The 13,092-nt window shown below is 33.3% G+C and overlaps 1 protein-coding gene across 1 annotated transcript in view; it reads right to left on the minus strand.

Annotated features, from left to right (window-relative positions):
* Positions 1-9,627, minus strand: part of LOC139522763 (GDP-mannose 4,6 dehydratase-like) — a 31,864-nt gene extending 22,237 nt beyond the window's left edge. The window contains exons 1-3 of the mRNA XM_071316264.1: positions 9,293-9,627; positions 7,730-7,774; positions 6,826-6,913 (exon numbers count right to left, since the gene is read on the minus strand). Coding sequence (XP_071172365.1) covers positions 6,826-6,913; positions 7,730-7,774; positions 9,293-9,352 — 193 coding nt within the window. The 5' untranslated portion in view covers positions 9,353-9,627. The remainder of the gene's footprint in view (positions 1-6,825; positions 6,914-7,729; positions 7,775-9,292) is intronic.
* Positions 9,628-13,092: the final 3,465 nt, after the last annotated feature.

A 13,092-nucleotide genomic window follows, 5' to 3' on the forward strand; every position in this document is an offset into this window, starting at 1 on the left:
CAATACTTAATATAATAATTTTGGATCCTGATTTGGACCAACTTGAAAACTGGGCCCATAATAAAAAATCTAAGTACATTTTTGGATTCAGCATATCAAAGAACCCCAAGATTTCAAATTTTGTTAAAATCAGACTAAGTTTAATTTTGGACCCTTTGGACTTTAGTGTAGACCAATTTGAAAACAGGACCAAAAATGAAGAATCTACATACACAGTTAGATTTGGTATATCAAAGAACCCCATTTATTCAATTTTTGATGAAATCAAACAAAGTTTAATTTTGGACCCCGATTTGGACCAACTTGAAAACTGGGCCAATAATCAAGAATCTAAGTACATTTTTAGATTCAGCATATCAAAGAACCTAACTGATTCATTTTTTGTCAAAATCAAACTAAGTTTAATTTTGGACCCTTTGGACCTTAATGTAGACCAATTTGAAAAGGGGACCAAAGGTTAAGAATCTACATACACAGTCATGACAGTTAGATTCGGCATATCAAAGAACCCCAATTATTCAATTTTGATGAAATCAAACAAAGTTTAATTTTGGACCCTTTGGGCCCCTTATTCTGTTGGGACCAAAACTCCCAAAATCAATACCAACCTTCCTTTTATGGTCATAAACCTTGTGTTTAAATTTCATAGATTTCTATTTACTTATACTAACGTTATGGTGCGAAAACCAAGAAAAATGCTTATTTGGGTCCCTTTTTGGCCCCTAATTCCTAAACTGTTGGGACCTAAACTCCCAAAATCAATACCAACCTTCCTTTTGTAGTCATTAACATTGTGTTTAAATTTCATTGATTTCTATTTACTTAAACTAAAGTTATTGTGCGAAAACCAAGAATAATGCTTATTTGGGCCCTTTTTTGGCCCCTAATTCCTAAACTGTTGAAACCAAAACTCCCAAAATCAATCCCAACCGTTCTTTTATGGTCATAAACCTTGTGTCAAAATTTCATAGATTTCTATTAACTTAAACTAAAGTTATAGTGCGAAAACCAAGAAAATGCTTATTTGGGCCCTTTTTGGCCCCTAATTCCTAAAATATTGGGACCAAAACTCCCAAAATCAATACCAACCTTCCTTTTGTGGTCATAAACCTTGTGTTAAAATTTCATAGATTTCCATTCACTTTTACTAAAGTTAGAGTGCGAAAACTAAAAGTATTCGGACGCAGGACGACGACGACGACGACGCCGACGACGACGACGACGACGACGCCGACGCCAACGTGATAGCAATATACGACGAAAAATTTTTCAAATTTTGCGGTCGTATAAAAATCATAACACTATAACTAACTGGTGGGATGTATAAATACCGAGCCGCGTCAAAGAGTATTCATCAAAATACACATAGAAAGAAACAGAGGTGAAGGTAAACCGCAAACATATAATTAAACTCAAAACATTAAAGAGTATGGAAAAGCCTTGGTCTGACAAGCGAAAAACGTCGATGAGACGCACATCAGTAAATAAAAGTTCAAACCATAACCAGGATGGAGTACCACAAACCCCACATAAAACTTCTGTGGTGTAAGTATGATGCGTTAATAAAATCACATTTGGTGGTGAATGAGTAGTATAAATGGCCGCGAAGGTTACAAATATGATATTAATTGTCTTCTAATTGTTGAAATTATAACTCTTAAAATTTTAAATCAAAAGTTACCCACATCTAAAATTAAAGTTACGGACAGTCTGCTTAGTTTAGATCAAAAAGTTACGGACATCTTATGCATTTTTTAAAGTTGACCTTGCGCTTTAGTGAACGCTATATTAAAAAATTTATGGTAATTGTTAGTCATTTCTTTATTCAATAATCCTATAAATATTTACTTCCTGCATTAAAAACGTCGCAAAAGGTACATTTTGTATGAATTAAATATCAACGAGTTTAGAGTCCGCTATCTTGGGCTGTGGGTAACTTAAGTTACCCACAGCCGTTTAAGCACAGTGATATTAGTAAGAATGTCAAGAAATGTTTAAGTAATAAATTTATGTTGAACTGGAATAATAATGTTATGAATTCTGCAAAATGTCTTAATTACAGAATATACAAGTCTGATTTTTGTTTTGAGAAATATTTAACTGTGTTACCATCTGATCTAAGAATGTATTTATGTAAATTCCGTTGACTTAGTAATAAATTGCCCATTGAAACGGGGAGATTTTTTAATATTGATAGATCTGAAAGACATTGTAATCTTTGTAATGCTAATGAACTTGGTGATGAGTTCCATTACTTATTCAAATGTACCTTTTTCAACAATGTTAGAGCTAAATTTTTACCTTTAGATATATGTAAAAACCCAAATGTTTTAAAATTTAAAGAATTGATGAATACATCAGATTTATTCACACTTACTGGAATAGCAAAATTTTGTAAAAGTGTTATTAAAACCTTTTAATACATGTGCTTAATCATGTTATTATATTTTGTACTTCCTGTCAAATATCTGTATTAATTATATATACTATTATTGCACCTTTGTTAACCATGTTCTAATGTAAATATGTAAATATGTTCATACTTTTATAGTTTGTTAAAAAATGTTGTACTAACATACCCCATGTGGGGGCTTTAGTGAAATAAAATGTCTTATGTCTTATGTCTTTTACATATTTGATATTTTTTTAACAGACATGAGATTCCTGCACCTTGCACATTTTATTTATATACTAGTATATATTTCAGACAAGAACGAGTAAATAATTTTTATAATTGACATGAAGTTATATATTTTTGTCAATCAGTGCTATGTCCATTTCATATAGTTTATGATACTAATACAGCAAAGATTGTAGTATATAACTTAATCAAAAGGTACATGGATTAAATTCCACATAACACATACATTATAAGCATGATCATTTTTGTTTATTTTCCCAGCTACAAATACACTACACACAAATGGTAATACATGTATTATAATGAATGATTCAGTTGATGATTTTGATCAAAAATTATAAAAATGTACACCCCTAATAAGTCACAAGTCTTGTTTAAAAAAATTGTGTCAGGTCACTAGGTCACTGCAAAGAAAATTTAAGAAAGGTTACAGGTCCTTCCAAATAATTTGTCCAAGGTTGGTGCAGGTCTACTTTGACCATGTTGGAGCCGAACTTGATATTGCTGTTAACAGGCAACCAGTGAATATTTTACAGCAAGCCTATAGTAGAACTACATATTTAAAACAGGGATCCAGTTTTGTGTATAAGTTCTCTCTCTCTTTCTCTGGTGTTCAGACTGACTTACTCTCTATCTTATATATACATATATTTAGAAGAAAGAAAAAAGCTTCCTACGAAAGAAACATTAAGATGTAAAATGGAAGTTATAGATGTTTTAAAAATTAAAAAAATTCCACTGAATACCTGCTACATTATTCTACTATTGCAAAAAAAAAACCACTGGACATCAGTTAACAGAGATACACAATGTTATGAAGTGTAATAGTTTTACATGCAAATTGTGAAAATTATACATGATTATACAGTGTAGCCTGCCTACTCTGACACCCCAGTATTCCAATATTCTTGCTTTAACAGACACATTTTCATTGTCTAAAATTTGTCTATCCTTGCAGAAAAAAACTGAGTATTCGGACACTCTGCTTAATTAAACATTTTTTTCTGGTCCCCCTGTGTGTCAGATTAGGCAAGTTACACTGTAGTATTATTTGATGTCTTAGACCATAGCTAATTAATTTTTAGATTCAACCAACTCTGAACTAGTGTATTGAAACACAAATTGTACCCAGAGAAGGCACAACTTGAGTAACCACTTATAGAGATAAATTTTTAATTTAACTTATATTTTCACTTAAATTTTTTTTTTTACCCCATCACTAGTTGAAATTTTAACGTGCCTTCACTGGGGTTCAATGTACATTTAAGTTCTTTTTTTCAGTAGTCATTTGTTCTGTTGTGAACAAGAATCTAAAAACTAATATTACATGGTCATACATGAAAATAAATATGAAAAATGCACGCAATAATAAAACCCTCTGTATTACTTACATCCACCGCCATCTATATATAGAAAATCTAACTTGTTTTTATATGATACAATACATGTAAAAGTTTTTGTTGTTGTTTTGGTCCTTACTATAGCATGAACCAGCAGTAAAAGTTTTTGTTGTTGTTTTGGTCCTTACTATAGCATGAACCAGCAGTAAAAGTTTTTGTTGTTGTTTTGGTCCTTACTATAGCATGAACCAGTAAAAGTTTTTGTTGTTGTTTTGGTCCTTACTATAGCATGAACCAGCAGTAAAAGTTTTTGTTGTTGTTTTGGTCCTTACTATAGCATGAACCAGTAAAAGTTTTTGTTGTTGTTTTGGTCCTTACTATAGCATGAACCAGCAGTAAAAGTTTTTGTTGTTGTTTTGGTCCTTACTATAGCATGAACCAGTAAAAGTTTTTGTTGTTGTTTTGGTCCTTACTATAGCATGAACCAGCAGTAAAAGTTTTTGTTGTTGTTTTGGTCCTTACTATAGCATGAACCAGCAGTAAAAGTTTTTGTTGTTGTTTTGGTCCTTACTATAGCATGAACCAGCAGTAAAAGTTTTTGTTGTTGTTTTGGTCCTTACTATAGCATGAACCAGTAAAAGTTTTTGTTGTTGTTTTGGTCCTTACTATAGCATGAACCAGCAGTAAAAGTTTTTGTTGTTGTTTTGGTCCTTACTATAGCATGAACCAGCAGTAAAAGTTTTTGTTGTTGTTTTGGTCCTTACTATAGCATGAACCAGTAAAAGTTTTTGTTGTTGTTTTGGTCCTTACTATAGCATGAACCAGCAGTAAAAGTTTTTGTTGTTGTTTTGGTCCTTACTATAGCATGAACCAGTAAAAGTTTTTGTTGTTGTTTTGGTCCTTACTATAGCATGAACCAGCAGTAAAAGTTTTTGTTGTTGTTTTGGTCCTTACTATAGCATGAACCAGCAGTAAAAGTTTTTGTTGTTGTTTTGGTCCTTACTATAGCATGAACCAGCAGTAAAAGTTTTTGTTGTTGTTTTGGTCCTTACTATAGCATGAACCAGTAAAAGTTTTTGTTGTTGTTTTGGTCCTTACTATAGCATGAACCAGCAGTAAAAGTTTTTGTTGTTGTTTTGGTCCTTACTATAGCATGAACCAGCAGTAAAAGTTTTTGTTGTTGTTTTGGTCCTTACTATAGCATGAACCAGCAGTAAAAGTTTTTGTTGTTGTTTTGGTCCTTACTATAGCATGAACCAGCAGTAAAAGTTTTTGTTGTTGTTTTGGTCCTTACTATAGCATGAACCAGCAGTAAAAGTTTTTGTTGTTGTTTTGGTCCTTACTATAGCATGAACCAGTAAAAGTTTTTGTTGTTGTTTTGGTCCTTACTATAGCATGAACCAGCAGTAAAAGTTTTTGTTGTTGTTTTGGTCCTTACTATAGCATGAACCAGCAGTAAAAGTTGTCAAGAGTCACTCAAAAAAATTGGCTATAATTTCTCTTTTAAAACTAACTTTAAGAAAGCAATTGTTTATTCTGATTCAATCCATAAATAATATGTTAAAGTTTCCGGAAAATATTATTAACCATGTTAACTATATAGGTATGATATATGTAGACAACTAAATCTAATAATTTGGTGTTTTAAGTAACAAGGTTAGTATACTTTACATAGAATGTAACTTTCAATTGTTTGACAAAACTTCTATTTATAAATATTCCTGACACACCCTTATTCATATATACTAGTATCTAAATTCTTATCATAACATTTTCTACAGTCAGGACAATGTCTATATTACAATGTGTATCGCATGTACTACAGTCAGGACAATGTCTATATTACAATGTGTATTGCATGTACTACAGTCAGGACAATGTCTATATTACAATGTGTATTGCATGTACTACAGTCAGGACAATGTCTATATTACAATGTGTATTGCATGTACTACAGTCAGGACAATGTCTATATTACAATGTGTATTGCATGTACTACAGTCAGGACAATGTCTATATTACAATGTGTATTGCATGTACTACAGTCAGGACAATGTCTATATTACAATGTGTATTGCATGTACTACAGTCAGGACAATGTCTATATTACAATGTGTATTGCATGTACTACAGTCAGGACAATGTCTATATTACAATGTGTATTGCATGTACTACAGTCAGGACAATGTCTATATTACAATGTGTATTGCATGTACTACAGTCAGGACAATGTCTATATTACAATGTGTATTGCATGTACTACAGTCAGGACAATGTCTATATTACAATGTGTATTGCATGTACTACAGTCAGGACAATGTCTATATTACAATGTGTATTGCATGCACTGATTTTGTGTCATGGATGAATACCCCATATTCTCTGTTTTTGTAGTATATTCATATGCTCTGTTTTTGTAGTATATTCTTATGCTCTGTTTTTGTAGTATATTCTTATGAACACATAATATCTTTTACAATTTAAGAGGAATACAATTACAATAATTCTATTTATTATGTTTGATGGATTACTTCCCTTTTTCTATGCCAAACTGCAAGTTCTGTAATTTTTACATATATATATCAATAATATAATATCCCACAGTGTTATTAAGCTTTAAGATTGAAAACCATTTGCCTGTTGATAATAATTATCTAGCTTGAGACGGCATGAGACGGCACTGTGAGCCACTAGTCAGATGCCCAAGCCTAATAAAATGTATCCCTACTAGTAAGTATTTGCCAAACTTTGCAAGTAAAATGTGCAAATATTGATCTACAAACTATTAGTTGGAAAAGTTTTTTAATGGACTGAGGTGACCTGAGGTATTGTGTTTGTACTTACATCCTTCTTTATGAGATTTAGGATCATCATATAAATGTTCTATCCTGCTTGTATTGAAGGTACTTGATCTTCTTATTATACCATGAACCTAAAATTATAATAAAGTATGTCAGCCTGCAGGCCTCTTAACTCTTAATCAATTTTGTCTGTTGTGTAATGAACACAATTATGACTTCATGGTTGAATAAAATTGAGAATGGAAATGGGGAATGTGCCTAAGAGACAACAACCCGACCATAGAAAAAAAACAACAGCAGAAGGTCACCAACAGGTCTTCAATGTAGCGAGAAATTTCTGCACCCGGAGGCGTCCTTCAGCTGGCCCCTAATTAAATATATACTAGTTCAGTGATAATGAACGCCATACTAATTTCCAAATTGTACACAGGAAACTAAAACTAAAATAATACAAGACTAACAAAGGCCAGAGGCTCCTGACTTGGGACAGGCGCAAAAATGCGGCGGGGTTAAGACTGGTTGTATGTCACATACAAGTATCTCTATAATAACTACAGTTCCATTTGCTTTTAGCATGTTCAGCCACAATCTTAAACTTATTTTCCTTACATATCATCATTTATACCAAATGTGACATATATTCATCTGAATTTTGATTTGCCCCTGGTGGAGCAGGATGCACAAATGAACATATTCATTATCTCTCTGCGACATGATTACATACATGTACATTTTTGGAGTTCTTGATATTGTCTTCAAAACATATATGTATATGTATCATAATCATATCTATCCTTATTTGCCGGTTATTCTGTGGTTTTTTGTTCTTCATAATTGTTTTGTTATAAATTGGATAGTTGTTTACTTGGCATCTTTTTGTTTTTATATGGATCGAGATATGATATACATATAATATGATAACAAAGATATAATTGTTTAATACATACCTCATACCCTTTCTCTATCAAAAACTCTGCTAAGTAAGAACCATCCTGTAAATACGAAATGTTTGTTCTAGTATCAATAAATTTACCAATATATTTAAAGTCATAAGAAAAGAGTGACCGGTGAAAAATAATGTTTTTCCAATTCTTGAACCAATGCATACAAACATCATAAACTTAGTCTTATGTGCACAAATTTATCATAAATTTATGTAAATTTCGTATAATCGTCAAATTTTTTTTCAATCGGTCAGTGTTATTGTGAAAATATGGCAGGTAATTAAAGTGATTGTGTCCATTGGACATGTGGGACACCCCTTTTTTGCATACAATATCATAAAGGGACATAACTCAAGAATGGTAAAAGTGACACTACTCATGGCCAACTTCGTACTTGATCTGAGTTGTGTGTGTACAATAACACATTTGGTGAGGGCAAACTTAAGTTAGAGAACGGAAAACAAATATTCAGCCTTTTTTCCATTTGAAAAGGGTCATAACTCTAGAACAGTAAATGTGATGCAACCAAAATTAATACTTTTTTTGAAATTTTTATATTTTTGTCAAAGGGTCAAAGTGAATATTTCGTCAAAATTAAATAATTAAACGAGCCAAATCAATTCTAGGCAAGATGTTCGGTACTACAATGTACCTTAATAATTTTAATTTGTTTTATTTTACTAAATTGTTCAACTGTCATGACTGTTTATGCAACAAAATCTAAATGCATCATACCCGCCAACTGTCACTGTTTGCGGGGGATTTCCCCCATGGAGGCTCCCAAGTGGAAATTTTGTAAGAGCAATTTTGTCCACTATTTTAAAGAAAACAATTGATTTAACAATGGCTATGGACTTGTTAAAGCACGAAGAAACCAAAAAACCACATTAGAATATATTTGAAGGCCAGAAGGCCCCCTTGAAGGTTTTGTAGGACTATAAGAACCATCTTTCATGTAAAACCCCCATGGGCATTTTGAAAAGTTGGCAGGTATGATGCATTAAAAATTAAAAAAAAAAAGATAATCATGATGAAGAAGCTTGAATAAGTCTGAACTTAGAATTGCAGGTAAGAAAAGAATTTATTGGGTAGAAAAAAAGTTATTGAAATTTGAATAAATCAAATCTTATGTTTTCATATTCAGGTCCACAAACAGATCTGAGCATAACCCATATAATTTCACAGAACCCTAATTACACCCACTTAAAAATCTTAGTACCTGCACATAATAAGCTGGGGGAGGGTTATAGATTTAATAGTCCATGATTTATTGAATAGTGAATATTTTAATAAAAATAAAATTCCTGAAATCCAACTGCAAAGTTATTGAAAAATCTCATCCCTCATTAATATAATGGTATGAGAAAGTTAACGCCCTAAAGAGTATCAAATATTCATCATTGAGGTCCGAGTTCGGGTTCGTAGACTCATAACACTTTTGGCTACACCTGTACAAGATACTAAAACAACCTAAAGCCTAAGTTTACGGCGTGGGTTTTGACAGTGATGCCTTTTTTGGTTAATCTGCCGAAATGTTACATTAAAATGTTCAAATTAACTCATTACCTGTCCAGTTATTCCAGTAATCAAAGCAACTTTCCTACGGGTAGTTCCATTCGTGGCCATTTTGACGTGTAACGTGTTCAAGAGAAAAAACTTGACTTTGATCACGTGATGGTTTTGTTGTTGTAGTTGTTGTAGTTATGTATGCTAACTCCACTGTGTGGAGAACATTAGCTTGTACTGAATAAATACGTATCTCACTGGCGATACAATGTATACACGATGTTTAAAATGTTATTTAATTCCGGACATCCTTGGAGTTATCCTACTTATAAAAATAAGAAGATGTTGTCCATAAAGCTTAAATGATTACAGCATCCTTTCAGTGTTAGACGGACAACAATTTTTTAATAACACAAAAATAAAAATAACCACTGATTTTAGGGACTGGTTATTTGTAACCCAACAAAGGTTAGAGAAAAATAAAGGGGGGATGACAATTTTTGGGCATAAAGAGGTGTTCAATCTTTCAATAATTCAGATTAGTAATTTAGGGTGGAGGTTATTAAAAAAATGTTAGTCAACCACCCCACCTCTTCCCCATACAATAAACTGCGTTCTTATGATGTACTGTTATACCACTGTCCCAGGTAAGGGGGAGGGTTGGGATCCCGCTAACATGTTTAACCCCGCCACACTATTTATGTATGATGTATGTGCCTGTCCCAAGTCAGGAGCCTGTAATTCAGTGGTTGTCGTTTGTTTATGTGTTACATATTTGTTATTCGTTCATTTTTTTTACATAAATAAGGCCGTTAGTTTTCTCGTTTGAATTGTTTTACTGTGACATTGTCTTATCTGGGCCTTTTATAGCTCACTATGCGGTATGGGCTTTGCTCATTGTTGAAGGCCGTACGGTGACCTATAGTTGTTAATGTCTGTGTCATTTTGGTCTTTTGTGGATAGCTGTCTCATTGGCAATCATACCACATCTTCTTTTTTATACTGAGGTATATTTTTTGGTACAAAACACATCAAGACATCAATCTTTTTCGCCTAGCTGCTAAGCACATTTTTATACCACAACTGGCATACTGATTCATGTCCCTATAGTTTCTGGCGGTGTGATAGAATTATTACTTTTCTAATTCTCCTAAAAGATATTGAATTATTATTTCGCAAATCTTAAAAACTTAGTATTTACAAAAAAAAAAAAAAAATCGTATTGTTTGACCCACAAACTCAATTTAGTGAGACTATTTTTAAAACATTGTAAAAAGAGGCAGAAAAATATATCTCTCACTTTTAATCTTTTATAAATATAAGAAGAGAAAGAATATAAAATTTGTTATTAGAAAAATATCATATATCAGCAGGGGCGGATCCAGTCATTTTAAAAAGGGGGTCCAAAACCCAGGACAAAAAGGGCCGGGGATGTTCCAACCACATGTCCCGCGATTCAAATGCATTGATCGCCTCAAAAAGGGGGGGGGGGTTCAAACCCCAAGAGACTGCATCAGAAAATCCAGGTGACAATGCAGAATTATTGTATTAATTTTTTCCTTTATAGTTGATATATGTTATGGAATATCGTATTTAAACTTTTGTAGAATTTCTAATGATATAAGAAGTAGGTGAGATATGAGATATGATTGCCAACTCTCGACAAGAGACAAAATGACACGTACAGACATTAACAACTCATGGTATAGGTCACTGTACGGCTAGTTTTAATGGACTGCATGTAACTGTTGTTTGCAATACGTACTGCACTCTGTTGGCTGAATATTTATTGTGCATATTTGATTAAAATTATACCACGAGGAAAAAAAACGGTAGTCGATTTAGGAGATAACTGTATCGTATTTTAAGCTCCGACGGCATCAATTGGGGATTTAATGGTCGCAAATTAAGTTTACTGGCGACGCGTTAGCGGAGACAGTAAACGGGTATTTGCGACCATCAAATCCCAAATTGATGCCGTCGGAGCTTAAAATACAATATTGTTATCTCCATTCTAATGAAACTGACAGAAAACAACGTTAAAACATGTATTTAAAATCTGTCATATCTGCCGTCTGCGCTTGCGCGTACGTCCCATAGCATTAATTGTCAATTGATGCCATGTAAGAAAGTGACGTTATCTAATCAAAATGAACGTTACAAACGTTGTTGCATTAGAATGATAGATTGATTGTTGGTGTTTTAACGCCTCTTTCAAGCGCCACTTCAAAACGCCAGTTTTGGACTATTTCGTGGCGTTCAGTTTTTATTGGTGGATGAAGCTGGAGTGCCCGGATAAAATTACCGACCTTTGATGGGGAAACTGACAAAATTAAGATTTGAGTCAATCGAATCTGCCACGTGTAGGCCGGATTGCAAGTGACAACATAAGAAAAAGAAGAAGAAGAAGAAGCTGAATCTTTTTCCATAAAATGGGCTCACAAGGCAACAGTCTTCATGTATTATTATATATATATTTAGCATGTATAGGAGTATACATAAAACCTTCGTCTCAGGCACACCTCTAGAAACAAAAAAGAATACTGTCAGTAGGCTGAATATATCTAGCTGAACTGCAGGAGGCACCAAGGGACGGTGCTATATGGCATGGTGGGTGCATATTAAACTGTGTATCGGGACACTTATGATATAGTAAAATATTGTAAGAAGTTGCACATAACTGGTATGTCATCCTCGTGCCTGGTGCAGAGTAGTCAGTACTTTTTAAAGTGACACAACTGCAAGAGGCACCAAGGGACAATGCTAATTGACAGGCCAAAGTCAATCTAATTAAAATATTGATCTCTGATTACGTTATACTATATGTAGTATAACGTAATCAGAGATCAATATTTTAATTAGATTGGGCCAAAGTGCACATATTACGAAAAGGATAAAATATTACCAGTTTAATAATTTTTTTTTTATCACAAACAGAAAGGTAATATGTGTCTTATACCCCACCATGCCAACCTCGTGCCTAGTGCAGAAAGCCTGATTTAAATATTTATCTTTCAAGTTATATTTTGTCTTCATCAACTAACTCACATAGACAGATATTAAGATAACAAGATTCTCTACATTAAGAAGCCATATCAGTTTTTGGCTAGGAATCAAATGCATAAAGTTAGGGCATAGTGAGTTAATAGTGGAATTTAAACAATTTCTCTTATCTTGAGATGATGTGCACGAGAATAAAAAATGTTTTTCATCATCAACTTCATTTGAGGTGCACCTGAGACATATCCTGTCTTGTCGGAGAGTACCCTGATAGCGACCTTGTTCTATTCTCAGTCTGTGAGAAGAAATACGCAATCGAGTAAAATTTCTCCTCTGCTCAGGCGATTGTAATATAGTAAGATATCTTTCAAGACCAAAATGAGTCTTACAAGTGCTACAGCTACAAAGCTTCCCATCAGCACAATTGTGCATTTGGTTTCTCCACTGTATTTCATAGTGCGGATACAAAAACGTTTTAATAAAAATTTTGAATCTAAAGTTGCTTGCAAAGGCTAGACTGTCAACCCCATTAATTTTTTTTTTGCAAATAGTTTAATGATCCATACCAAGAGGGAATTTTTTATTCAAATAATAGCTTTGACTCTAAATATGCATCTTTTAGTAAGGGAAAGGACGAACCCAAATTTTCAAGCCTGTGCCAGTATCTGATCATAGATTTGGTGAAATCAAAATGTAAAGGAAATCTCACAAGTTCTGAAAGAGTGGCAAGGTTAGTACTGTAGCATTCAATCTGTCAACTGACAACACTGAGGCTGTGAGTTCGAATCCTGCACGTGGCAGGTGCGATCGACTCCAATCTTGATTGACTAGCCGAGCACTCAGGCTTATTAGTCAATACC

Source organism: Mytilus edulis, chromosome 5 (genome assembly GCF_963676685.1).
Source record: "Mytilus edulis chromosome 5, xbMytEdul2.2, whole genome shotgun sequence".
Lineage (NCBI taxonomy): Eukaryota > Metazoa > Mollusca > Bivalvia > Mytilida > Mytilidae > Mytilus > Mytilus edulis.